Source organism: Lissotriton vulgaris, chromosome 2_1 (assembly GCF_964263255.1).
Source record: "Lissotriton vulgaris chromosome 2_1, aLisVul1.2, whole genome shotgun sequence".
In the NCBI taxonomy this organism is placed as follows: domain Eukaryota; kingdom Metazoa; phylum Chordata; class Amphibia; order Caudata; family Salamandridae; genus Lissotriton; species Lissotriton vulgaris.
The window spans coordinates 762,783,115-762,810,099 of NC_141687.1; the positions used below are offsets into that span (position 1 = coordinate 762,783,115).

The window sequence follows — 26,985 nt, forward strand, 5'->3', positions numbered from 1 at the left end:
GGTGCTGAGATTCCAGAAAAACCTTGGGCTGGGCTGGTGGAAAGGGCATGGAAGAGCACTAGGAATGCGCGTTTTCAACTGGTGCACTTCTTTATATTACATAGGGCATATCTCACACCAGCTCAGCAGCATGTCCGCGCTGCAATACGGAGGGGGCAGACTTTCACCCCATGTTCTGGGATTGCCCCAACCAGAGAATCATAAGAGATGTGATTGCACTACTGAATGAAGTTACCGATAGAGAATTGGAACCGACTATAGGGCCCTGTCTTTTGCACTGGTTCCGCCATACCTCTGAAAATAAGGTCACTAGTAGGTTTCTGGACTTGGGACTTTTGTTGGCTAAGAGAGACATCACAGCAAATTGGAAGTCAAAGAAGGGCCCAAGTCATAAGAGATGGAAATCTGAATTAATTAAATGGGCGGGAAGCAATAGTAGTATTAGGTTGCAACTTGCTACACATGCGAATAATGAGAAAGCAATTGAGGCTGAAAGGCTTGGGAAGCATTGGTGGTTCATTTGAAAATTCCGGAAGAGGAGATAACTGATGACCCAGGGGTGGATCCTCCTGTTGAACCAAACTGATACTTGCACCTTGCCTACTGTACAACATGATGTACAAGATAACTGAACTTGGGCATTCCACAATACATGACAAGGAAAGACTTCCCTGTAGAAAGCGTTAACTAGACTTGAGAACATCAACCGTAGTAACGCTAGATAATGAGATGATTGATTCTTTATGGGGCACGCCGACGGGCGGGGGGGTTAGTTAGACGGGAGGGAAGGGTGAGTTGGTTAGTTGGATTGAGATAATGCGGTTTTATTGAAGAGTCTGATGCCAATAATTTGTACGATTTATGATTATTCTTCTACTAAGATACTTATTTTGTTTTGACTAATGAAACACGTGTCTGTATATGTTGGCTATGTTGGGTGGCCATGATTAACCTACCAATTGCTACCATGTGATGCATATTGTTGAATATATAGCTCAGAGATGCATGTCAAATGTGATATTGCAACCCAATAAAAATTTTGTTTAAAAAAAAAAAGGTAGACATGTGCCTGCTAAAGATTTGTGAATTCCCACAAAGCTGCATTTACTTAAACAGGCATCCCTTTGCAATGTCCACAACCCATCCTTCGAAGTAATTAAGCTCATAGTTAGTACGACATCCAAAGTGTGCGAATAAGAACACCTGTGAACCTACGTTTACATAAGGAGTGCAAACACCCTCAAAGTGTATCAATGAGGGAATTCGTGAACCTAGGCTTATCTTATGAGTGCAAACAGCCTTGGTGAATTTGACCCTCAGTTTACAGTCAAATCCTGAATTTAGCATTCGTGTTATCTGTGTTGTGGACTGCCTAATGAGCATGTCATTTACGTTCCAGATCCCATTCAACATTATACTCAGTCTAAAATACAAGCACAACACAAATCGAAGTATGTGGCCCAGAACAAGTCCAGGCCTAAGCCGGTTTGGCAATTCTCAGTTGTCTATGTTTATGACTCATATCTTTTTGTGAAATCCCTTAAGGACACTCAAGCACAGCCATTGACTTTTTTCCCAAATTGAAATGCAAAATACCTAACACAAGCTCTTGCATAAGCAATTACAACCTAATTGCCACTCCATGCATTTATTAGTGGCTGGCCAATCATCAAATTAAATGTAAGGAGAATTTCATCAGGTGGTGTTGCCTATGTATTTGACTACCATGGTTACAGAAGGAGTCAAAATCATTCAGCAATTGGACTCTGTGGCAGTGACTGTCCTGATATCATGATTACTCTTTAACATACAGATTGTCTGGTGAACTATCTATATGAATTGTATGTTGTATCATGGCTGTACCCAAGAACTCTATCCCAAATGCTACATAGATGATGGCTATTTTCCACTGCTTACTTGTTTTTGGAAAACTATTAAAATATTTTTAAAATGTCATTTAGCCATTAGTACCTTCTGGTAATGTCTGTTTCCTCTTCTCTCTTACAGGTCGAACTTGCAGAAGAAGGGGTATGTATTGTAGTTGTTTATATTTAATATGCAGTTTGGGGTAAATTGGATACATAGAGTATACACCTATTTGCTAATCTGGACACTCCCACAACTAACCTAAAGCAGTCTTGAATGATTTCTTAAAGTATTTATGCAGCTACATTGCAAGTCATGCACAACGGCATCTGCCTTGACTTGACCACCTACAGAGTATTTGTATTATATATTTAACCAATACCTTGACATCATCAATTTGTTTACACTTTTACCTCATGTGTTTTTCCTAATCCTCTCTCCATATTCCTTGCTAGGGGCCTTAACCTTTACTAGAACCTTTCCTTCATCCTACCTAAATATCCAACCTTAACCCTAAACTTAAAGCTATCCTTTACCATGGCCTTAAACCTACCAATTGGAATGATTCCACCCCTAAGCATATATATTGCCATTACCTTCATTCTAAACCTTTTACTTTTATCTTCACCCTTACTCTTACCCTGAACCTATTCCCTCCTGTTATTTTTACCCATACCCTTGCTACAAACCTAAATCCACTTACCTTCCTTAAAGTATTTCAGTCACAGTAATGGTAATGACAAGGGAATGGCGTTGAGGCGAATGTGATTGATTAGGCAAAATAAATTCAATAAACCTAATAAGGGGTAATGGAAATAAGGTCATGGAGCACCCTTCCAGGATAGCGCTTTAATGCATGTTATTCTCTGCTTAGTTAAGGCCGCCTCATGTGTGATTATTGCTATAGGTTTTAAAAAGTGTATGTGTGTATTTTAAACTCATATTGTCTGCCAATTTTCTTACTGACAACACATGAAAACCCCCTGGGGAAGCCCCATCCTCACCAGATTAGTCAACCTGTCATTTGTTTCAGGGATGTGCCTCTTGCCACCTTAGCCATGTTTATGGTATTGGTGGTTCCCGCATGATTATTTCTGAATTCTCTTTTTATCAGTGTCCCAAAGTGACGGTTTGCCACTGTGACAAAGGAGAAAGAGGCCACCCTGGACCTGCAGTGAGTACCCTTTTAATAAGTTATCTTTCTTTCTGTACATTCGGGAGGTAGAAACGATTACTGTACTGACATTTTTGTCTACATGAACTATGAATATGAATACAATTATTGTTAATAATGGAACTTTAGGTGGAATAATTTTGATATGCTTGTGCATTTTAAATCACCTCTATCATTTTGTCACTTCTCTGATTTGTAATCAGTGCCCCTTGTCAAAAAAACTGCAAACGTATTACCTTCCATTGTTTCAGTAACGTGAAGAAGCAATTCACAAGCTAGCAAACATAGTTAATTCATTTGCACCAGATATATCATCAACCTACAGTCCTATTACTAGAAACAATTCACAGACACAACAGGGAAAATTAAGATGGCCGCAAGTTCCTTGTTTTCCAGCAAACGGAGGTCAGGCTAGGACGTTGGCATCCCCTCAGAAAGGAATAACCTTAGTTGTTGACAGCCAATCATTGTACTCATGTTTTGCTTCACTCTGTAAATAGTTGTTCCAGTTGACTAGTGTATGGGTCAGTTTTAATAAAACCTTAGTGTGTTATGTGCAGGGGTTTTTAAACAGTTTACTATGCAAACAAAGATGCATGTAGATCCTGATTATTAGCTTATGTGCTACCAGATTTCCCTAAGTCTGTGGCTTCATGTAGTTTTTTCATGCAAACTGGAAATGTTTGCCTGCAAGCGCCAATTGCACTGAAAATGGAAGTGTTGTTTTCTCTTGATTTAAATTTAAAACAACTTTCCTCAATAATTTCAAATTTCATGGATGTTGGCAATCTTTTTACTTCTCATAACAACTGAGAATGTCCAGAATTTAATGTGAAAAACAACATGCAGAAAACTTTGCAAACTACAAGTAGTAAGCCTACTGTCTACTGTCTACTGTTTGTGAAAATAATATCTGCGCACCCCATTTGTAGGGTGAAACCTTCCCCTGCACTCTGCACCACCAGCTAGGATAAAATGCTGTATTTATATGAGCTTTAGTAGTAACACCAAAGAAAGATCAGCATGACCTTTTTAGGCTAAGTATTGGTATAAGCACATTTAATCTCTACGTCATATTGTCTGTCCCACACACACATTCGCTCTCATTTTATGTGATCAACTTGGCTTATTGCTGCTTTCATAGTTATGCTGTTGCTGAGTATTTGTTTAGCTCTGTGTTAGACTTAGTATCTTTTGGCGTGTTTCCCCTGAGTTTTTGCTTTCTGGCCTGTCACTTTTCTCACTGCTGATCAGTGGTAAAGTGCAAGTGCTCCTGTGGTAAATTGTGTTATGGATTGGTGTTTCCATGATTGGATATTTGAGTTACATGTTAGTCCCTAGTAAAGTGCACTGAGTGTGCCAGGGCCTGTGAACCAAATGCTACTAGTGGGCCTGCAGCACTGATAGTGCCACCCACGTGAGTAGTCCTGAAAAGGTAACTCAGACCCGCCATTGCGGAGCCTGCGCGCAGATTGTAACTGCCATGCCAACTTGGCCAGTTCGCACACTTGCCAGTCCCTCACCTTCCCTTTTCTTACATGTCAGCCACCCCTAAGATAGGCCCTAGGTACCCCTTTGGGCTGGTTGCAGTGTATGTGAAAGGTAGGACATGCCCTGGTGTAAGTGGCATGTCCTGATATCGAATTAAGGCCAATTTCGTTTTTCGCTATTGCAAGGCTACCTGTTCCCCATAGGACAGAATGGGGAGTTTGTTTATTACATCTTATAAACATAACTGGCCCCGGAAATTAGGTAGGAAAATAAAGTTTAGTATGCCTGAACTAAGAATCTAAAGATGCATCTTTTAGTGAAGGTGATTTTTACATTCTGTGTTTGAAAATACCACTTTTAGAAAGTAGGTATTTTCTTGCTCAGTCATCCTGTGTGCCTCTGCTGGAATGTGGATTGCCTGTCTGGGTTTTGGATGACAGAAGGCTGGGGAGCAGGAGTAGCTCCAGATAGTCTAGGTGGGTCATGAAAGGGCTGAATAGGCATGGGCTGCAATTGGGGAAGGAAATTTCCTTGTATCTCGAAGGGCCTGGTCTGCCTCTGAACATGCCATCTCCACCTCCTGCCAGGAAGTCACACCAGAGAAGGCAGAACAGGTTCTGGCTGGGCACAGACACTATCTGCCTAAGAGATCAAAGGATTTTGGGTTATCAATATTGGTGTCCAGACACCTGAACTTTAGAACTCTTTTGGACCAAGAAGACTGCCAAGAAGAAGATCCGGAGAAGTTGTGAGGAGGAACTACCACTTTGCTGTGTGCTTTGCTGTGTGCTTTGCTGTGTTGGCCTGCAGTGGCTGCTTCTGTCTTGGGCAGTGAAAGGACTGGACTGAACTTTCTATACTCTACTTTGTGAGTTACTCCAAGGACTTGAGGTAGAGCTTGCCCCCTGTACAAGAAGTCTCAGGAACAGTAGAGACTTCAAGCTTTTCTGCCCTCAGCACTGGGGACCATGTGTTTGTGCTGCAACAGAAGAAAAGCAACCTGACGACGTCTACGACGCCGCTGCCGACTCCGTGTCCTGAAGACACTGCAGAGGGCACCGCCACAACGCTGCACCGGGTCTCACCCACGAAGTCTGCTGACGCCGCTACTTGCACCGTGACCTGTGGGCACTGCAATTCGCACCGCCTCGCTTCACAATGACACCTTGGTATTCCCGACGAAGACCCTCCAAGCCAAAATCTATGACTCTGCTTGCACCGTGGTCCAAGGGCACCGCTCGTAAAGTTACACGACGCACCACCCTCATTCCGCACCGCAGCCTTGGCCTACCGACGCCAGCGCCATTGACTCCAGTTCGTCAGCCGACGACAGCGCTTAAGCAACGACGCCGACGCTGCTTGCACCTCCAACTGCCAGCACAGCGACGAGCACCGCATTCACCTTGCACTGCGACCCTGGTCTCACCGACGACTCCATCTGACGCCACCACGAGCCGCTGCTCGCACCGCGACCTGAGGGCATCACACGCCGCACCGCTGGCCTTCGCACAGCAGCACCCGACGTCCGTTCTCCTGACTAAAACAGAGAGTAGATCGATCTGCAACGCTTGTGACTACGAAGGCCCGACGACTCCAGTACCGACCTCCGGAACCGACGTCTGCGGACGCCGTGCTTTCGGAAGCTCAACAAGAGGTCGCCGACGCCCTGCATTTCTAAAAAGTACTGTTTGCGGTCTTACCGACACCCTAGCTGGCCCGCGACACCGTGGTCAGCCAAAACTGTTTGGATCTTTTTGTTCATGATGCCGTAATAGCCTCCGACGGAGCTATCGACTTCAAGGAACTGTTTTTCAAGCATATTTTGATAACCAAAGATTTTTAAGTACTGTATTGTGGACTTTTTTTTTATTGTTTTTGGTCTTGTCTTAGGTATATAAAAATATTGAATATTTTTCTAAACTGGTGTGGTGTCATTTTGTAGTGCTTACACTGTATTACTGTTAGTTAGGTGCAAGTGCTTTACACACTGCCTCTAAGATAAACCTGACTGCTCGTGCCAAGCTACCAAGGGGATGAGTAGGAGTTATTTTAGGAGTGCAACTCCCTTATCCTGACTAGAGTGGTGGTTTCTGCCTGGCTTTGGCACATGCCCGAGCCTACCAAAAATCCCATTCCTAACAGTCAGTATTAACCAGTACCTCTTGCCACTTTGTGCAGACATCTGTTTGTTGTTGTGATCCACTCATCGGAGGTTCTCAAATCAGGGAGTTTCTTTCTGAACTACATTGGTGTGGGTGTGTGGACTGGAGGATGTAGGTTATATTCAACGAAACATTTCATAATATATGAGAGCATATCTTGTGGCCTTTCAACCTAACTTAATAAAATATTAAGCATGTAGTGGGTTGTTGCTGCATGGTGGTTCACAGTGGGAGTTCAGGTCCGGAGTACTCCATATAACCTGTGTCCACTATGACAGCATTGTTGTGGAGCAGCAATGGGTTTCATGCCCTTCTTAATAACATATGTAGTTGTGTGTCAGAGTATTTCTAGATGTTTATGGATCTTCACCAGGTGTGTATTTTTAAATGGGAGCATGCCACACTGGATTCTTGTTTCCAGGTCCCTTTATATTGGGCAGGTCTTTTAATATGCAATGTTTGTGCTGCTGTCGAGTGCAGTCTCTGTGAGTTGTTGTGTCTAAAACTTCTCATCCCTACTTAGATCATTTCGGGAGTCCCACTGTGCCCATGACTCTTGTACGCATAGCTCCTTCCCCTTACAGGTTCCCTAGTTCCCTCTTCTCTGTTTCCCCTAGACAGACAGAACTGGTAGAAAGACAGTTTGCTGTATGTAAACTATACGGGATAGCCCTGCTGTCAATGACAGCTGCTGTGTAGCTTTGCTGTCTAAGATAGGTGTGAGATAGCTTCAAAGACATCACTGAAATGGATATCAGCCAGCAAATCAATGGACCACAATTGAGGAGCAGCTGAACTCTCTTTGGCAAGTGATGAGTAGCACTTGTGGAGGTAATAAGTGAGTAGTTCTGCTATGACACATGAGAGATGGCTATTGTGTCTGTGCTGAGTGAGAAACAAGTCAGCTTGAGCCTGAGATGGCTCTACTGTGAGTGGCAGGTGGTCAGGTGAACTATTGCACCTATTTGTACAAGTGACGGACTATTACCTGCCCTGTGCTGACGTGTTCGCAGGACTCTTCTCCAGACTGCAAGGAAACACCAGCTTTGCTACTCCCTTTCACTCATCCCACAGGCACAACTCTCACTAATGAACACAATTATGACCAGAGCACAAAGTTTCCTAGAGATTTGAACACTGCGTGAGCTATAGAGAGCTCCAGCTACTCATTTCCTTAACGAATTTGGGCTTTTGGGAGGAGAGGAATACCAGAGTTCAAGACATAAGCAAGCATTTGGCTGTTAGCAGAGAGACCCTGGCATTCTCCAGTCTTAAGACAAATGGCCAAAGTTGCCAGAGGCCTAGCTTTGATCCTAGGTTTTCCAGTATGGCTGCTCCAGTCAGTTGACAGTGATCTAGGCCTGATCAAGGCTGTAACTGACTATGATATTGCCCTAGTATTAGGGATGCAACTGAACATACAGAGCACCAAACTCCACTGTTTCAAACCAGGATTTCCTGATTCAGAGAGATACAGATAGCAGCTACCTACCAGTCTCCAGTGCTTGGCCAAAGATGCACTTATGCTGGGAGGCCTTCCTGCACACATGCCTTACCTACTTCGGGTCCACTCACCTCGCCAGGGGCCCATGTTTTCCAAATCTAGTAAAGACTGCACCTGCACCTTGGTTCCAGAGGAAGATGACCAGATATAAGGAGCAGAATCACCTGCCCAGAGTGGCTAGAGAGAGGAAGGGGACTTTATAAAGGACAAAAGAGTGCAAGCAGGGATTGACACTGGCAAGGCTCATTGGATTGTGTGCCATTGCTGTGATCATTTGTTGTCATTCAAAGTCTACTGGGTATTTAGAGGAGAGGCCAGTTGAGGATGAGGCATATTGAGTTAAGTCACCTATAGGCCCAGAGGTAAGTAACAATTAGAAAAGGAGTCGATGACGGATGTTATGTTATATACAAAAGAGGGACGATGGGCATATGTGCCCAGAGTCATGAGAAAAACAAGTAATATGCTGTTTCTGATAGATTAAAGCAAAGTCGGTTAAAAAGGTCTAGGCTAACTCGACCAAGGGTGATTGAGAGTTGGGAATCCATTTTATTGGAATATAGGGCGCTCACACACCCAGATGGGTGTCATGCTTCTTCATCGGGCTGCTCCTCGTCGGCTCGGCGCTGCAATACCCGACGGGCTCCCAATGAGGGGCACTTTGGCGGAGATCTTTTTTCCAATAGCCGTTTGGTGCTGTGGGGATGAGGGGCCTAGTGAATGAGATGAAGGAATGTGTTAGATAAGTGAATTAAAACAGGGTTGGGAGTACAAGCAACAGAAAATTTTAATAAGTGGGTCTCCTACCCTGAGTAAAAACAAAACAAGAGGCGCAGGGCTGGGATTTATGTCTCAGGTGGGGCGCTCCTTTGTGTGAATTGTCAACATGTTTCTCGCCTAATCTATAATCTAAGAGCGATTCGTCAGGACCTAAGAACTAAATGTCATCTATCTTCACCAAGGGTAGTTATATGGTCAAAAACTCACACTGCTGACCACCCCAACTGCTATTTGTGTGAAATACCTGGTAGCACTTGATCTACCTGATAGTACAGGATCTACCCTAATCGGATAGTTAAAAAGCTTCCTCAATCCCTGGCACGTCATACATAAGGGACTTCCTCATGCGGTTTGCGCAATTTGCACCTCGGCCGGTGACCTACCTACAGCTGCCAGGATTGGAAGGTGTTATGTTATGTCATGCTGTATTATATCATGAGATACCATGCATAACTATTACAATATGTTTTGTTATATGATGTTGGTATCAGATATCATATTTTGTTACGTAATGTTACTTAATGTTATTTCATGTTTTGATCAGGAGGGATGCTAAGTTATATTACTGAAGGTCATGTGACACCGTTATGTCATGTCATGTACAGGCATGTGAAGTTATAGATTGAGAAGGTATACTTTGCTGTCTTGTATTATAATGTTAATTGTTTGCTCTCTTGCTGGGCTTGAAGACTCAGTAAGCTACTCTATACACCTTGATTTAATGATCTGCGATGCAATTTATAGGTGTAGTGGTATTAATGGTGTAATGTAGATTGGTGTGGGTGTGTATGGCATGGGATCCCGTGGTGCAACATGGTATTGGTGGGGTGTAAGGTACATTATATTGAGGAAAGGAATTGTATTTTAAGTTATGTTATGCTATAGTTTGTCAGGGGTGGTATGCACAATTGTGGCAAGCTGTGGCCTGGTATGGCATAGTGTGCCATTTTGTGGTACACTGTGGTATGGTGTGGTGTGATATACTATAGAAGGCACAGGTTAGACGAGCAGGTGAGAAAGCGCTGAAAAGAAAGCATAGGCAAGGCACAGGTGAGAAGCCACAGGTAAAATGGCGGGAAAAAAATGTGAGAAAGCGCAGATGACAAGGCGCAGGCAAGAAGCAGCAGATGAGAAAACAGATTAACCTGTACATGTGAGAAGACATATGCAAGAATGTGCCGGTCAGAAAGCAAACGTAGAAAGGTACAAGAGAGAAGTCACAGATAAGATGCTGCAGATAATTGGTCTATAGGATACTAAACATACCTTCCTGCCAATTTGTGCTGCTAAATTTAAAAGAAGTGGAGCCATATTATTCCCAAGAACACTGACAAACAGAAAGCGGTTGGAGGATGCCTTTGTAAAAATGTGTTTAAATCCTGACTTGGGCTTTTCTATAGCACTGTGAAACCCTTTGGCAGGAACCTGTATCTATCGCTTATATTATGCAGAAGATGAAATGCAAACTAAGTATGGAACAGGATTTTTGCTGGTCTAAAATCAAATGATTATCACATTTTCACATATGAAAGTACACAAAATCTAATACAATATCATCATCTGAAGCATCTGTTGGACTCTTTGATCCCTAGACCAGGCAGACGCTGCCTTGGGTTTTTTAGTTCTCGCCTAGCGTACCTGCGCACATGCGCAGCTCGCTCGGCGAGATTTATTGCTAATGAGGACTTTCAGAGAAGGTCTTGAAGCCCCGCCCCTTATTTCCATTGGCTGGCATCACCGTTTATGCTAAACGGTGGCCTGCCATTGGGAATAAGCTTTCTGGGGTGCCTCCTTTTGGCTTGTTTGTCCGGCCCACCCGGACTGGTTCGCCTGCTTCACTGCTGTTGTGAAGACTTTTCTTATCTGCTTGTTTGTTCAAGAAACAGATAAGAAAAATCTTCATGACGGCTGTAAGGCAGACAAGCCGCGGCACACAGGCATTCCGAGGGCACTTGTTCCCAGCACAGCTCGACTTTAATCAGGTCTGGAAGCATGGACCCCTGACTCCACACCCCTAGGCGGCAAAGGAGTCTGACCCCTGCCATGTAATCTCTTCTTGAAACAAGGGGCAAGCGGGTCTTCCCTGTCACCCCCCAGTGCTCCTGCAGGCCCTGGCTGTCACCTGAGGCCTTGAGCTGTCCCTAAAACTCAGCATCTCAGCCTGACCGCAGGACACATCCCCCCAGGCCGATGATCCTGGGGACCCCCTTACAGAGATCCCTCCTCTGGTCCTCTTCTGAACACAGAATGCAGTGAAATATCTCAGTGAGTTAAGCACCTTCTACAGAGTTCTCTGTGCTACTTGCGATCACGACTGTTCTGGACGTTTATCCTTCCATGGCTCGGGATACCAGCAAACGTCCCGTGCTTCCTCACACTATCTGTCCACAGCGAGTTATTAGAAATAGAAATGAACATGAGACAGGAAGAGAGCCGGCGCACCCTCAGCGAAGGCAACACGGCTGAGGTAGAGCCGGAGACCACCTACGCCCAGGGCGTGAGAACCCTGCTTGCACGTGACACATACCGCATGCACTCTTGCGCCCTACACGCCTCCTTACTCACGGCCGGTGCTCACCTGTGCATGTAAAGGACCATCCGCCTCTTCTCCCCTCTCACATACCGGACACACAACAGCTTGTGCTCACCGACAGTGGTGGCCATGGGGCGGGGACATCTATGCCTGATCCTGGGCATGGATCCATGCTGTGCCACAAGGGGCAGATGTACACCTCCAGCTGGCACCCCGAATAGGGTTCAGTCTCTGGTTGGCACCTGGAATGATGGGCACGGCTCAGCCCGTGAAGGGCAAACGGTCTCCGCCCTTACCTCAGGTGCGCATCGAGAAGACCTTAGCTTGCATGTTAGGCCTTCCCCCTGCCACGGCATATGAAGCAGGGGTCTGCCTGGCGCACTTTACACGCCCCCCTGCATGGCCCGTGGTGCCGGTCTCAGTTTGGCACACTTGATAAGCGCCCCTGCTCGGCACACGGACAAGGACTCTAGTAGGCACAAGGAGCAGAGTCCAACGGCTGGGCCTCTGGTTGGCGGATTGAGCTGATTGAGCTGCAGGGTTTGGCTGGCACACGCAGCAGGGGACTATGGATTAATTCAAAGTAAACACTTGTAGTAAATATGTGATAAGGAAAAAGGACTGTAAACCAACACTCGCTGCATCGCAGCAGGGCCCCTGTATGAGGAGGCACTGGGCTTAAAATGTCTATGTACCGGTGTGTACCAGACCACATTTAAAATCAAGGGTCCCTAGAGCTGCATACCAACTGGCTTGAACCTCGTAAAGCTGTAGCACTGCAGTGGTCCTGCATACAGAGGCGCTGGGTTTTAAAGGCTCACGTTTCAAAAGCTGTACTGTATGCGAATACATTATTGCCTGCATCTATAAACAAACATTTACAATGCAATATGTCTTGCATTTGCAAGAGTTTAAGCTATTGGCATTTTAAATGACAATGCCTTTTAGTTATCAGTTTTAAAAACAACATATAAATAAAAAGCATTGTCTTTTATAACTGCCAATAGCTCAAACTTTCGCAAATGCGAGACCTATTGCATTGTAATTGCTTGCTATGACACGCCTATCAGACAGCACAAGCAAAAGACCTATTGAGGGCGTACCAAGAAATTATAGGGGCATTAAGCCAACCCATTGCTTAGCATTGGTTGGCTCTACTGTATCTATCCTTTGCTTGCTTCTTAATTGATGGATTTCCTTGTCCAGCATGTGTATGTACCTTCATTGAGCATAGCCTCTTTACCATTCTCTTGACTGGCCCACTTGTGTCCTCCTTCCACTACTTAATTTTAGGAAATATTGTTTCAATTATGGTTAAGCAATCCATCTGAGTGCATGTGTTTTCCAGCCTTTTCCTCTTGTGTTTCTCTCCTCTCCAAAATACCCCTCGCCGCTGTGCTCTGTGTTTCCTCTCATTCTAATGGCTGTTCGCTCTCTCTGCCATGTTGCTATGTACCTCTCCACCCAAATCCCCTCCCCAGCACTCTGTTTTGCTGCCTCACTGGTATGTTTCTCCTCACCCCCATGTTACTCATTCCCTTGTGCCCCGACTAATCCCTGATGCTTTTTCCCAACCTGACCCCCACCTCTCCTCCGTTGCCCCACCTCTGGTGTTCTTTTTTTAAACAGATTTTTTAATACTGATTTCTTTAGAGGGCTAGGTAGCAAATTGGTGCAAGATTTCCACATAAGCTCTTTTGCACACTTACCATTTCTTTTTCTTTATTTACTGATCTAAGTGGTACCATCTTAGATGGGTCAGCAAAAAAGAAAGGAAAATGGCGCCTGTGGAATTCTTTAGGCCTGTGCCTGCAAAAAACGTGACCACCAACAGCAGCCGAGTTGTCAATCCTTTTTAGGTTGAGCCTGGGCAGCGCATGCACTGTGGCACGGCATGCAGTAGTGGCGTATGGACTTGACGTTCATATTTTGAATTGGCTTGTGTCATTGTCGTTAATGAACGCTGTCTTGCGATTCATTCTTAGGCTTGTAGCCCCTCCTTGGTACCACCTTGTCTGCATTTGTTACCTCCCATAACAACTGGACCTTTTACTTGTCTTGTTACACTGTCTGCTTTATATTGGCTGTGAGCACTATTTTAATAAATTATTTGGACCTATTCCACCCACTAACTCGCAGCACACCACACACTTTTATTTTATTTACTATTGGCAGGCATGCGATTTTTATTTATTTATTTTAGCAGCGCAGTGCGCTTTAAGTATAGCAGCCGCACTTACTTTTTTGATATTTACTTACCTTTTTTTTTGTTTACTAGCGCCCATGCGGTGCTTTCACATTCATGAAGGCCGCGCCCCTTTCTTTAGACAAGCCGTGTCTAAAGAAAGGTGCGACATTGAAGTGAAAGTGCGGCATGGGCCCTTTTACCCCCAAAAAATAAAAAATCTGTTTGTCAACTTGACAAACAGATGCTTTTTATTTATCAGCAATGTCGTAAAACGTAGGTAAAAATGTCAGCAAAGCCAGTAGGGTTCAAAGGCATGACCTATTGGCTTTGCCAATGTTTGTTTCATCTTACAGGTGATTTAAGGAGTGCATCATTTCAGCACTTCTTTAAGGTCTATGACTAGACATTGTGGATGCCCTGGATCCAAAGATTTTTTTTGCTCATTGCGGCAATCATGTAAGTGGTTTAAGCATCCACCAGTCTTCGGGCCCTGAAGGCATACATCTGTGGAAACGTATTTTTTCTAATTAGAAGAAACACGCCTTCACGCCCAAGTTTTTTTTTTGTTTGCCTTGGGGCTTCGAATAAACCGCTCTGCAAACTCAAAGGTGTTAATTTACTTTTTAATGCGACTATATTAATATGCATATTCACATATTCTTAAGACAAAAATAGGGCTCATATGGCTTCAGTAATTCTTCTAAATCTCTTGGTATTATTTCATGGGCTCCTCAGCAGACTGATCCCAAAAATGACACAATCCACGGCAGTGCGTCAGGTAAGGTATGTGGGCCCGGGCGTCAATGTCTCCTGACTTCAGACCGTTGACGTGCAGACGCGGAGTGCCCTCTTTAATGTATGCAACCGCAGTGAAACCACCGGCAGCCGGCGCGCGCTTCTGGGTTAGAACGCTGGCACGCACCTCTGAGGAGCTGTCAGGTGCGCGTGATGGACGGCCATGCTGTCAGAAAGCAGGCGTGCCCCGGGGGCATTCCTTGCATTCTCAGAGCAGTAATACCAGGGCTGTCACGACTGCACTACAATCATTTTAATGGGCAGGAAGGCAAGTGACCCTGAAACTATAGGCGTTCATAGACTGATGAAAGATGAACTAGTTTATCGACAGGTCTCAGAAGCACGTGAACAGTCCGTAAATGTGTAAAATGCTGTATTAATAGTAGAAACAATATTCTGACTTTGTGTTCCAACCTACGTGTTTTAGGGTAAAAAGGGACGTCCAGGCGATGACGGGCTTCCTGGTCAAAAGGGCTTGAAGGTAAGACGTTTTGGATAAACTTTCGACAAACGTTGTTGATAACGCAACCTTTTCTGATGTCCTGTGCAAAGTTGAACCAAAATATCACGAGACATAACTCGTGGTATGGGTTTCAAAAAATAGCAAATCCATTTCATACCGTTCTGCGTTTTCACTGTATAAATGTAGCAAATAGAATTTGACGTTGCTTTTGCACGAGGCCAAAAATAAGACAACCCGATTTTGCTCTATTTCTGTTGTATTTAAAAAATATAAAAGATGTAATGCATTTTTCTCACTTTTTTTAAATGAGTAAGGAGGGCAGTGAGTGCTCATTATTGCTGCCCTGTATTTGTCGGTGCTTATTACACACCCTGGCATGTCCGATACCAAAGAATGCACATTACAGGCGGCACCCTGCGGTTCTCCTGAGAAATGAAGAATTATCATTGAGATTGGTAATTCTCGGTCCAATTTTTCAGTAGTTCCTCATTTTAATCCAGAGGGTTGCTAGGAGATTTCAGATGCTTTGAGCAACCGGAATCACCAGCTGAAACAACATGGATCCATTGGGCCCCTACAGATCTTGTCATTCCAATGGGACCATTGACTCCATCCCCATCGGAAATACCAGCCTATTGGTAATGAGGGTCAGAGTTTGAAGTAAAATCTGTTTTGTCATCACCATATAAAGAAAGCCACAAGATGATGCACGGTGGGTTTTATTCATATGCATGATTTATATACAACAGGGTCAGATGTAGTAAAAACAAAAAGTGGTCACAAAAAGAGAACCACACTTTTGCAAATCGATTACAAATTTTCAGACCAACCTATATGCTAGTAGGTGGATTCTCAAAATAAGGAATTGGACTGGTTTGCAAACCAACCTACCTCATTAATATTCATGAGGCAGGCCACACATTTCTATTCACTCTGATTGACCACATTCATTGGGATAGTTTCCTACAAGGACCAACTGACCACCATGACTGTGATTGTGTTTACATAGAGAAAACTTTTTTTTCAAGTGTGGTCATTTTCCTTAAGGTAAAAAAGGACTGTGTTCAAGCAATAGTTTTCTTTTTTCAAAAAGTTTAATGGCGAGTCATCAGTGGTCCTGGCTAGTCTCCCTGGAACGTTTTTCAACATTCACAAAGGGGAAAAGGTTTATAGGGTATGCCTACTATTTAGCAAATGGGTAAAAATCTCAACTTGGGGGTTGGTACATTTTCAAAGGTTTGCCACTGGAATAACAGTTGCAAATCATTGATACATCTCATACCGAATCTTTATTTGAAAGGGGGCTTTACAACATCCCCTTTCAAATAGCTATTTGGTTTGCAGTCGTAAGCTTGTTTTAGGAGTTGGTAAAAATGTACCCACTCCTAAAATGTGTCCAGTATTGTTTTTGCGGTAGCAAGCAGCAATTCAGAATGTTTGCACCTTAAAACACATCTGGCCCACGGCCCATTGTCAGTATAATGGTGCCATGCCATTTGAATGCTTTCTGCAGTCATGAGTTCGAAGATCTATATTGTAAATAATAGAACTTTTTTTGTTTATCCACAGGGGGAGACAGGCTTGAATGGAATACCTGGCAGAGATGGAGCTGAGGTAAGTCAACCCCAAGATACTCCAGTGCCCTCTGCCACTGGCGCGGTTTGCAAGCAGTATTTGTATCACTCTGCTTTTTGGAGCTTTCAGGTCGTTAAAAATCTTTTCAGCAGCCCTGGTCCCAGACACTTTCCTGGCTGCACCATATCTGTTGTGCCGGTAAAGCAAAAAAAAAAGAAAGAAAGGCATTGAAACTGATTCAGCACAAACTAGTACCTCGCTCTGATCATAGACACACAGTAACTGCTTAACTAAATCACAGCATGCACTACAAATAGCATTAAGAAAACCTGTTTACTTTTGTGTAAGAAACAATGTAAAAAACATAAACCTGTTGCAGTTCATAACAAAGTTACAAAAGGGGTAAAAAAAAGAAATGCTGCATGAGAGGGCGAAAGAGATTGAATTCCTATGAGTCAACAGCTTGGACAAACACTTTGAGGTTCTGCCTTAGTGACTGTATGTTTGCTATATATATACAGCATTGAAAATGGGACCTACAGGATCACCAAAAAAGCATAATGACCCATAACTCTTATACCGAGCAAAATCTACTGCTTTTTAATAAAATCCTGCATCACACTGAAGCAAGACGGCTCCTACACAAATGCATTGATGGCCACGCTCAACAGGAATTTGAAGGTAAAAATGTATCATGCACAGATAATCATGTGTCGTCCAATCCGCCTCAAAGACCTCTTTAATACCTCACTAAAGTACTTTTTGTACAAATGTGGCCACAGTTCCTTGGCAACTGGAGACTATTCAGGCATCCCTGCGCATCTCCATATTAGTTCTAAAAGTCTGTCTCTCCAAACACATCACTGTTGCATCTTCTGAAGTGTGCACTGTTTGTAGAATACACTGTACAAATCCCTAAAATAACTAAGAGCTATATGTATCAACACATTTCCCCTTAGACACAGATCGGGAAAAACCCTTTGATACATCTGGCCCAAAATGCATAAAATAACATTTCTATTTTACGAGTCAGATAGGTTCAACATGGCTTAAATTTTAAGCTTTGTAGTGATGACTTTAAGGGTGTTGAGCAATATCTCGCTACTATGGCATAATGTGAAGCAGATTTGGGACCAGTTGTATTTTTTGTGGGGTAATATAGTATGTTTTCAAAACTCTGCCTACATACAATTACTTGATGAAGGACCCTTCAAGCACTCTTGCAGTGCCCTATTTAAATAAGTAACCTGGTACATTTTTGGAGATCCAAAATAAAAAGAATCAATTTGGTGAAACTAAATCCCAAACTCCCACCCAAAGCTCTACTCTTCTGGCTGGTGTAGCCAATAAAGGATTGAGCAAATCCAGGTGGTTTCAATGGCTGTGCTATTGTGCCCTTTTTGCCTCCATCTTTCTTAGAGTCCCGCCATTGTGTGTTTTTCTCTAACTATATTTATTAATACTTAACATTGTATACTTAGTTTGTAGGCTGTAGGCACAGTTGCACTAAATGTCTTGTCCAAATGAAATGGCTCCTAAATGTTACAAATGGCACACCTGAAGTAAAATAGTATAGTTGTGAAATCATTCCACCTTGATCTATCTATCTATCTATCTATCTATCTATCTATCTATCTATCTATCTATCTATCTATCTATCTATCTATCTATCTATCTATCTATCTATCTGTCTGTCTGTCTGTCTGTCTTGCCTGTCTGTCTGTCTGTCTGTCTGTCTGTCTGTCTGTCTTTCTATCTATCTATATCTTTATTATTGTCTTGAATAATTTATTAGCATATATTTCTGCATATGTCAATCTGTCGTACATCTCTCTGTCTTGGGTATTTCTTTAGAAGTCGAGGGATTACGTTCTGGACTGATTTAAAAATGAATCAAGAAACATTAAAACTTGCTGTAAGTTATTGCCTTTCAAACTTTAGATGACCCTGACAAAAACGGAAAACATAGATGCTCCAAAAGTCACAGTCTTAGATTAGCAGGCAGCCGGCCTATAAACGGCAAATACCTAAACCAAACAACTAATGGTTTTTTTTTTAAATCCCATCTCCTCAAAATGTCAGCTGAGGGCACATTTCACAAATGATGCTACATTGTTCACTCATTGGCAGCTGCTTCAGTATTATAGGCACATACCTGCCCACGACTGATTTCTTATGGTAGAGATGCACTTAATTTAGCAGTATGACGCGCTGCCTAGACATACTCTACCAGAACCTCGGAGGCAGGTTGACTGTGCAAGTGACTATTCTGTGGTTTATACAGCAAATGCCACTACATGATTGATCTCAGTACTGGATCTCTTGTGGTTTCTGAATGCCATTGAGACGTGACTCTTGTTGTTCTGTCCATAATTAGTTTGCAATGTATACGTTTGTATAGCATTAATACCTCTCGGAACCTAGAGGTGCCCCTCTTCTCCTACTCCCGCGAGGAACTTTTAGGTCTCAACCCTGGTTCTGCTAGTAATCAAAAGTATAACCCCCCCAGTAAACACCCTGCCTCCTTGTCCTGTGGGCTGCTGAATGTGCGCTCTCTTGTCAAGCACTGTGATGAGATAGCGCTACTAATCGAGTCCTACCATCTTGGCGTTCTCTTCATGACAGAGACGTGGACAACATCGTCCAGTTCGGTGGAACTTGGGATTGCCTGTCCCCGGGGCTTCAAAATATTGCATAATCCTAGGGTGGGAGGCAGAGGAGGTGGAACTGGCATAATCTTTAGACAAACTCTACATTTCACCCAGCTTAATGTCAAGGCTTTTGCTGGATGCGAAACACTGGGCTTTTCCATCAAGGACCTTGGAGGTGTACTACTTAGGGGTCTACTATGTTATAGACCCCCGGCTAGTCCGCTATCGGCCGTTCCTGAGCTCATTGACCTAGTTTATGATCTCTCACATTCCCACACAAAACTGATGGTGTTGGGGGATTTCAACCTATGGTCGGAAGGACCGACCAAGGCGGCCTATGAAGAACTGGTTCAAGCCTGTTACAACATTGAGCTTGAACAACTAGTACTCTCCAAAACCCATTCAAAAGGCCATATTCTTGACTTACTCTTTTCTGATGCGGGTCGCAGTTCTATACTCGGAGTCCTGCCCCAGTGCTGGACGGATCACGCCCTTGTTCAGTTCTCCCTTTCGTGTACTAGTGCCCTCTTAAAGAAAGAGAGTGTTGCGGGCACTAGAATGGGGAGACAATGGTCCAAACTTCTCAAACAAACCACTTTGCCTTCTTTGCTGCCGGGGGGCTTTGCATTGGGAGCGAATGTTGATGAGAGTTATGAGACTTTCTGTCAGCAAATCTCTACTTCTCTGGACTCCTTGGCTCCACTGCGGAAAATCAAAGATAGGACTAATCTCGCCATGCCATGGTACTCGGAAGAACTTCGTCAGCTCAAGCTTCAATGCAAACAGGCTGAGCGGACCTGGAGGAAACAGTACCTGGAATCACACAGAGTCCTCTTCAGACAAGTGCTGGCATCTTATAAGACCCAGATCAAGCGGGCCTAAGCCAGATTTTTAGAAGAATCTTTGCTGACAACCGTAAATAAATCTCAGGCCTTATTCAAGATCGTAAAGGACCTGGCCCATCCTGGCTGTACTAAAAATGCCATCCCGGCCTCACAAGCTCTCTGCGACTCGCTAGCTCAAGCCTTTGAGGACAAGATTGCCAATATCTTAAACAATCTCTCCCCCCTCAACTGGCGGCACGGTACATGACTTCATCTCACCAGAGAAGGGGAAAGAGAGCACTGACTCAGGGGAGTTGAGTAGCTTCCCTCTACCATCTTTTGAGGATTTCTGCTCCTTGGCTGATGGGGTGTCTTCTGGATCACCTACTGATCCTTTACCCCCTAAATTCTGGAAACTTTGTTGTGAAGAGCTGTTTTCCCCACTATTTTCCATCTGCTGCCAGTCTCTCACCTCAGCACGGGTGCCAGACTGCTGGAAACTGGCGGTGGTCTCTCCACTGCTTAAAAAGGAGAACCTGGACCCCCACATGCCCAGCCAACTTTAGGCCTATCTCCCTTCTGCCATTTCCCATCAAAATCTTAGAGAAACTGGCCACAAAACACCTCTCCAACTTTCTGGAGCTAAATTATCGCCTGGATGTGGCCCAGTTTGGGTTCCGACCGGCGCACAGGACAGAGTCGGCTTTGGTGACCGTTCTTGATGACCTCCGGACGCGTGCCGACCAGGGTCAAGCAGCCTTTCTAGGGCTGCTTGACATGTCGGCTGCGTTCGACACGGTCAACCATGCGATTCTGATCAGGAGATTGACAGAGGCTGGGGTGTCGGGCCTGGCCCTTGAATGGCTGGTGTCTTATCTCGATCAAAGGCACCAGGTAGTGGCACTGCCACCCTTTCAATCGAACATCAAGAGGGTTGGGCAAGGAGTACCCCAGGGCTCAGCCATCAGCCCTATCCTCTTCAATCTGTACCTCTGGCCCTTGATCACACTGATCAAGTCGTTTGGCATAACAGTTACCAACTATGCCGATGACACCCAACTTATCTTCTCGTTTGAAGGTAAGGGAGGGGTGTCACAGGAGGTTTTCCATCGATGCATGTGCACTACGGCAGAATGGCTGGGGAATAACTCCCTTTAATTCAACTGCTCAAAAACCGAGGTTTTACACTGCTCCAGGGACCGAATCCCTAGACCCCTACCACAGGGTTTCTGGCCTCCCGAATTTCAAGGCACTAGTTTGCCTGTTGACTCGGTTCGGAATCTGGGGGTAATGTTCAGCTCCGACCTACAGCTGGACATAACAGTAAATAAAACAGTGGCTACGTGTATGGCTCTACTTGGGACCTTGAGAAAGATCCTACCCTTGCTACCGACACAGGCAAGACCAGAGGTAGTGCGGAGCATAATATTAAGTCGCCTCGACTATTGCAACGCATTGCTGCTGGGGGCCCCAATTACTGTCTTAGAAAAACTCCAGCGAATACAGAATTTCGCTGCCAAACTGGCATTGTCGCGACGGCGCTCGGATTCTTCTGCCAAGGCACTCAGGGACCTTCATTGGCTCCCAATCTCTCAACGGGTGAACTTCAAGGCGCTATGTCTGGTTTTTAAAGCTTTACATAGCCAAGGCCCTGCCCCTTTGCAGGATCTCTTCTCATGGTACCTTCCATCAAGACCACTCCGGTCAGCCTCTGCTCACCTGGTGGTAGTACCTAAGTTCTTGAGGTCCCGGATGGGTGGACGGTCTTTCAGGATTACCACAGCGCGGCTGTGGAATTCTCTACCGTTAGGTCTAAGGGGCCTGGAAGATCTTGCCGTCTTTAAAAAAGCGTTAAAGACTCACTTGTTCCCCAGAGTAATGTAAATAGAGTGGTAGCTGGTAAATTCCTGTTTTGTGTCATCATAGTCTAAGCGCCAGGATGCCCGTTGGGTGACAGTGATAGCGCTATACAAGAAAGCCTATACATATATTACCCTAACAAGATGGGGTACAACTAGCTTGACCTAAGAACGCGAAGGTTTCCATAAATACAGCTAACTATGTGGAAGCATAGGCATCTTCCTAGGATCTGCAAACAAAGAGAGTTGCGACAGGCTTTATGCACTGTTCACAATCTATAAGTTTGGTTCTGACGTCCAAGCAATTGAATGTTAGTTACTTGGTACCATAAGAATTAAAAGTTAAGGAAAATGCAAAATATGGATCCATGGTTTTGCTATAAAATATTCTGAGGCAGGATTCTTTTGAAAGTAACTGTTCTTGCACGTACTAACTGAGATAGATCAGTGTAATACATATCCGCTGCCTTTCATGTGGCATGTATTTACAGGTATTGCGATTCATATTGTGTGAGTTTCAGAGCAATGGCGCAAAAGATTAGAGGGTGATTTGGGATCTTCTATAAAATTGGAAAACAAAGACAGAAAAGCATAGAGCCAGCAGAACTACATGCATGTTTTCTCTGTTTAACACCTTTACTGCGGCGGCTATTCCGCCGCAGTGCTAAGGGGGCGGGGCGGAAGAGTGGCGGGCGCATGCTGGTGACGGAACCGCTCCGTCACCAGCCGCGGTTGCGCTGTGCTCATGACGGAGCGGTTCCGTCACGGCCCCGCCCGCTCAATAGAACGTTCAGCGCAGTCGCGGAATCCGCGCCGCGCAGGCGTTCCGAGCGGGCCGTGACGGAACCGCTCCGTCATCAGCACAGCGCGACCGCGGCTGATGACAGAGTGGTTCCGTCACTAGCAGGGGAGGGGTTAATATGCATTTATACTTCTACAGTTAGTTAGGAAATAAAACATTGGAAAAAGATTTCAGAATCTTTCAACCAGGCCTTTGTAAATTAGGCTCTCCCTTGTGTGGTCACTACTATGAAGTGTTCCTTTCCAGTCTTTGGACATTATGAGAATTCTTTATAATTTCAGAAAGAGAGGTGTAGTATTACCCCGTTTGATATGGCTTTCTAAAACATTGTCTTTTACTTTATTTTGTTTAGGGGAAGCCTGGATACAAAGGAGAACAGGTATGTATATAATTTACATATTATCCTTCTGCATGTTGATATCTTCGATTCACAAAGATTTTGCTGTGACTTTCTGTTGTAGTACTCCTTATTGCTCATGAATTCCAGAAATAAGCTAAGCGTTATCTCAGAAGGAACCTTAGAGTACCACAACAATACGTCACATCTACTCATGGAAACATCTTTGCGAGTCAGTCCTTTCATTTGTAATATTCAGATATGATTCTGCCATATTATAAGCAATACATGTTTTCCGGCAGCTTGACTTACTATTCACATATCGAGCAATTCCTGAAAATCAATTAAATGTTTTCCTTCTTTCTTAAGGGTGACAGAGGTGAATGTGGGACTCCTGGAATCAAAGGCGACAGGGTATGTTAAGCTTGTTTCTGTGCTCAGTGGGGGAATTATCTTTTCGCTTATTTCACTGTCCTGCAATACATTATAAATCTATTTGTATAATCCCCTCACTACATAAAGTTGTTGAAATATATCCGTTAAAGGAATGACTGGTCTTGCAGTAGAAAACAGCCATGATTGGCCAGACCAAATATTGCAAACTATCCAATCAGCGTTTGTCTATTGCTTTTCAGAATGAGTGTTAAACCACAAACATAAAAATGCAGGGGTGGAAGAGGACCATTGAAGAAGCCAAGTGTGGCTGCCAATGTTGACCCCAATAAATCAATCCATAAAATACTTTGTGGGTAGGCATTTTAAGAGGAGCCTGAAACCTATGGTGTTAATTACAAGCAAGGCAAAGGCTAGGAAAGCGGAAGTGAGAAGCAGAAGTAATTCAGAGGATAATGACCAGTCATTATAATTAGTACAGGACCAATTTCTTTTGAAGGAGATGGACTTAGTAGCAAGTAATATTTCTCTTACTGAACTTAGTCTGTTGTCATCACCCCGGCGTACCCTGCTCGAAGGAGGGGGTTTGTCAAGAGAAGATTTAATTATGGATTTGGACATATATTGTCTTGTCTCCCCAGAAGGAAGAGGTGAGCTCTCAGCATATGTGACTAACGATTATACCAACAAAGGCGAGAATGTTGGGAGACCGGAGTGTATAGACTCCAATGATGCTGCTTCCCCCACCCTACAGTCTTTGTTGGGCTTGGAGATTTCAACCTCCCCAACAGTATCAGTGTTCGACGTGATGCTTTTAATGTATAAAACCCTGCAAGTACTTTTGGAGGCAATAATGTCAAATAATAAAGTGTCAGAAAGTACATTTGCAGGGTATTGCTGACAAACTAAAGCAGATGAATAGGTGTATGCCATCACTAGTAAGATCGGTAGTAGATCAGAAGGATATGATGCCCTATGAAGAATTTGAAGGTGGGGAAGACACTGCCCAAAGATCTGAGGGGGCCCATAAGCTTACATCTCAAAGCATCCAATGCTGTTTAAAACATTGGGGACCCAAGGAGGGTATAAGAGTTATATCCATCATAAAATTGGTACAGAGAGGAGAAGTGGGAAGGGGCGAATAAAAGTGGGAAGGAAGCCAGAACAAGGGTAAGTGAGAAGGTTAATAAAGCTAGATTAACTATCGATGTGGAGGATGAAGAGGTTGATCAATTATTGGGAGACAAGAGGGACATGCAGATTAGTTAGGGACAGTCAAAAGGGAAGCCAGGGGTAAGTAAGCAGGAGCCCCAAACCAGGACAAAAGAGCAGGAAACCTTTAACCGGAGGGGAGATAAAAAAGAGGGAGAGGGAGAGGTGGTGTCACTTGGAGCCAAGTTTGTGAGAATAGAGAGTCCCCTGTACATATGGGGGAAGGAAGAAATAGGATAACACTAAAAGGTAACAGCAAAGGCTAGAATAACAGGAGAAAAACAATCTGGGGGTATATCTGGAAGCTATGCAACGTACCCGCTAAAGTGATCACAACTTTAGTTTTACCTCTCTGAGTGTTCTAGCCTTAGGAGAAATATCTTCAGAAGATATAAAGCAGGTAGGATTTGTTTCAATAAAGATGGTAAAGAAGTGACAAACTATTTCTCTTCTCTGAAAATGTAAAGATGGCTCTGATAAAAGCAGAAGATGAGATGCTAAAGGGAGGTATTAAACTAGTACACATACATGAGGTAGAAATTAATGAGATTTTGGGTAGTCATTGTTTGGCACACAATGCCGGGTTGAGCCTAAACCAAGCTGTGTTATATTCCCAAGATAGCAACAATGGACAGTTGGTTTAAGAATAATAATGAAGATAGCATTCAAGTTACCTTCCCACAAGTGGATCATAAATGGGATTGTATGCTTAAAAGAGAGGATATCTGTCTTGGGAATCGGTTTGATTGCCTATCAGATACCTTACCGATTACCATGAAAGAGAAGGGCAGGGCATGAGCGACCTCAATTAGGAGAAAGGCACTTTGAACAGCCTGTTGGCTTTCTCTTGGAATATAGAGTGTTTTAGGAAATTATCATCCTTGTAAACATTTAAAGAATTAGTGGGAACATATGAAATCATGTCATTACACAAAACGTGACTGTGTGAAGAGCCTGCACAGATTGATGAGCTTTTTCTGATCCCTAAAAAGGGCGAAAAGCTTGGCCAGGGCTGCGCTTAATTTGAGCCAGTTTTTTCCAGTGCTTAGCACCGGCACCTAATACTCAGCACTGGCTCATATATCACCAATTAAGGACACACTAATTTGGAAGGCAGACAATTTTCTTTAGAAACTAAGGATGTTGAGCCACACCAAGTCTCAAACCCAGCTACCCAGCTCCGAAATCGGCAACTCTAGCCATTAGGCTAAGTCCTCTCCAGAATAATAAGTGCTAGTCAGGAGGCAGTTTGCACCAGCACATTTCTCCTGTTAGCACTGCCTCCTAAGGAGAGCCCTGGCACTTTTTATTTTACAAATTAACCACTGCTTTTGGGGGGGGCTGATGACGTTAATCTATACTACTATTATAAAGAGAGAACTGTGTCCTTTGAGCCAGGTAAACTCGAAAAGTACACCACCAATCCAAACACCCAAGACATTTTTGAAAACCTCAGGGCAAGCAGAAGGACATAGGCTATTAAAAATAAAAAATATACGTTATTTAAAAAATTTAGAAATAAAAATAAAGTAGTCCCTTGCAAGTAGCGCCGGCCGCGACGTCTGAGTGATGACATCATTTGCGCTTCCTGGCAACACTTCCTGAAATGGCGGCGAATCGTGCTGCCCGGGGTGTCCGAGGCTGTGCATCTCTGCGGATCGTGCCCATTGACGGTAGATCGCGACCTGCTGGGAGGACTGCCGCGGCCCAGCTTGCTGCTGGACGAAGTGGCGGCCTGTGCGGGCTGGGCGCCTGGAGCGGGACCGGACAATCCCTTAGAGCGCGGACGGGGGTGAGTCCTGGAGTGACTGGCGCTGCTTCATGCGCGGGGAGCGGGAGGTAGCAAACGGTGAATTACAGGAGGAAAAGCGCCTGGCGCGGGACCGGCGGCTGAGGTAAGGCTCAGGCTCTCCCGGACACGGGCGGGAGGGGGCCAGGGCCGGGGCGGGAGGGGGAGGAGGGCGGGAGGTTGGCCCTGAACAACGGCGGCTGAGGTAAGGCTTAGGCTCTGGGACACGGACAATGTCGCGGCGGGCGGGGGCCGGGGCGGGAGTGCGCGCAAGCCAAAATGCTGCCCCCAGCCCCCTTCTGCCCCGGGCAACGCTGGGGCGGGCTGCTAGTATCTATATAAAGTGGAGGATAAATGGATTTTGCCTTGATTAGTCCAACTGTTGAAAAATGACATGCAAATGGCCCTTGTAATTGCCATTAATGTGTATATTTGGCCTTCAAATACAAATGAGTATGGGACCCAACTAGTGCTTATGACGGAGTACTTTGAAAGTTTAAGTACAAATCATGCATTATTGGTAGTTCTATTTTTGGGTGATGTTAAACACAACCTGGATCCTCGAAAGGGTGACTCATTACATAAAG

At 44.4% G+C, this 26,985-nt stretch overlaps 1 protein-coding gene across 1 annotated transcript in view; it reads left to right on the plus strand.

Annotated features, from left to right (window-relative positions):
* LOC147731114 (uncharacterized) overlaps positions 1-26,985 on the plus strand; it is a 247,222-nt gene that overhangs the window by 44,925 nt on the left and 175,312 nt on the right. The window contains exons 4-9 of the mRNA XM_086956074.1: positions 2,008-2,028; positions 2,981-3,040; positions 14,921-14,974; positions 16,526-16,570; positions 23,020-23,046; positions 23,374-23,418. Of these exons, the coding sequence (XP_086812200.1) occupies positions 2,008-2,028; positions 2,981-3,040; positions 14,921-14,974; positions 16,526-16,570; positions 23,020-23,046; positions 23,374-23,418 (252 nt within the window). The remainder of the gene's footprint in view (positions 1-2,007; positions 2,029-2,980; positions 3,041-14,920; positions 14,975-16,525; positions 16,571-23,019; positions 23,047-23,373; positions 23,419-26,985) is intronic.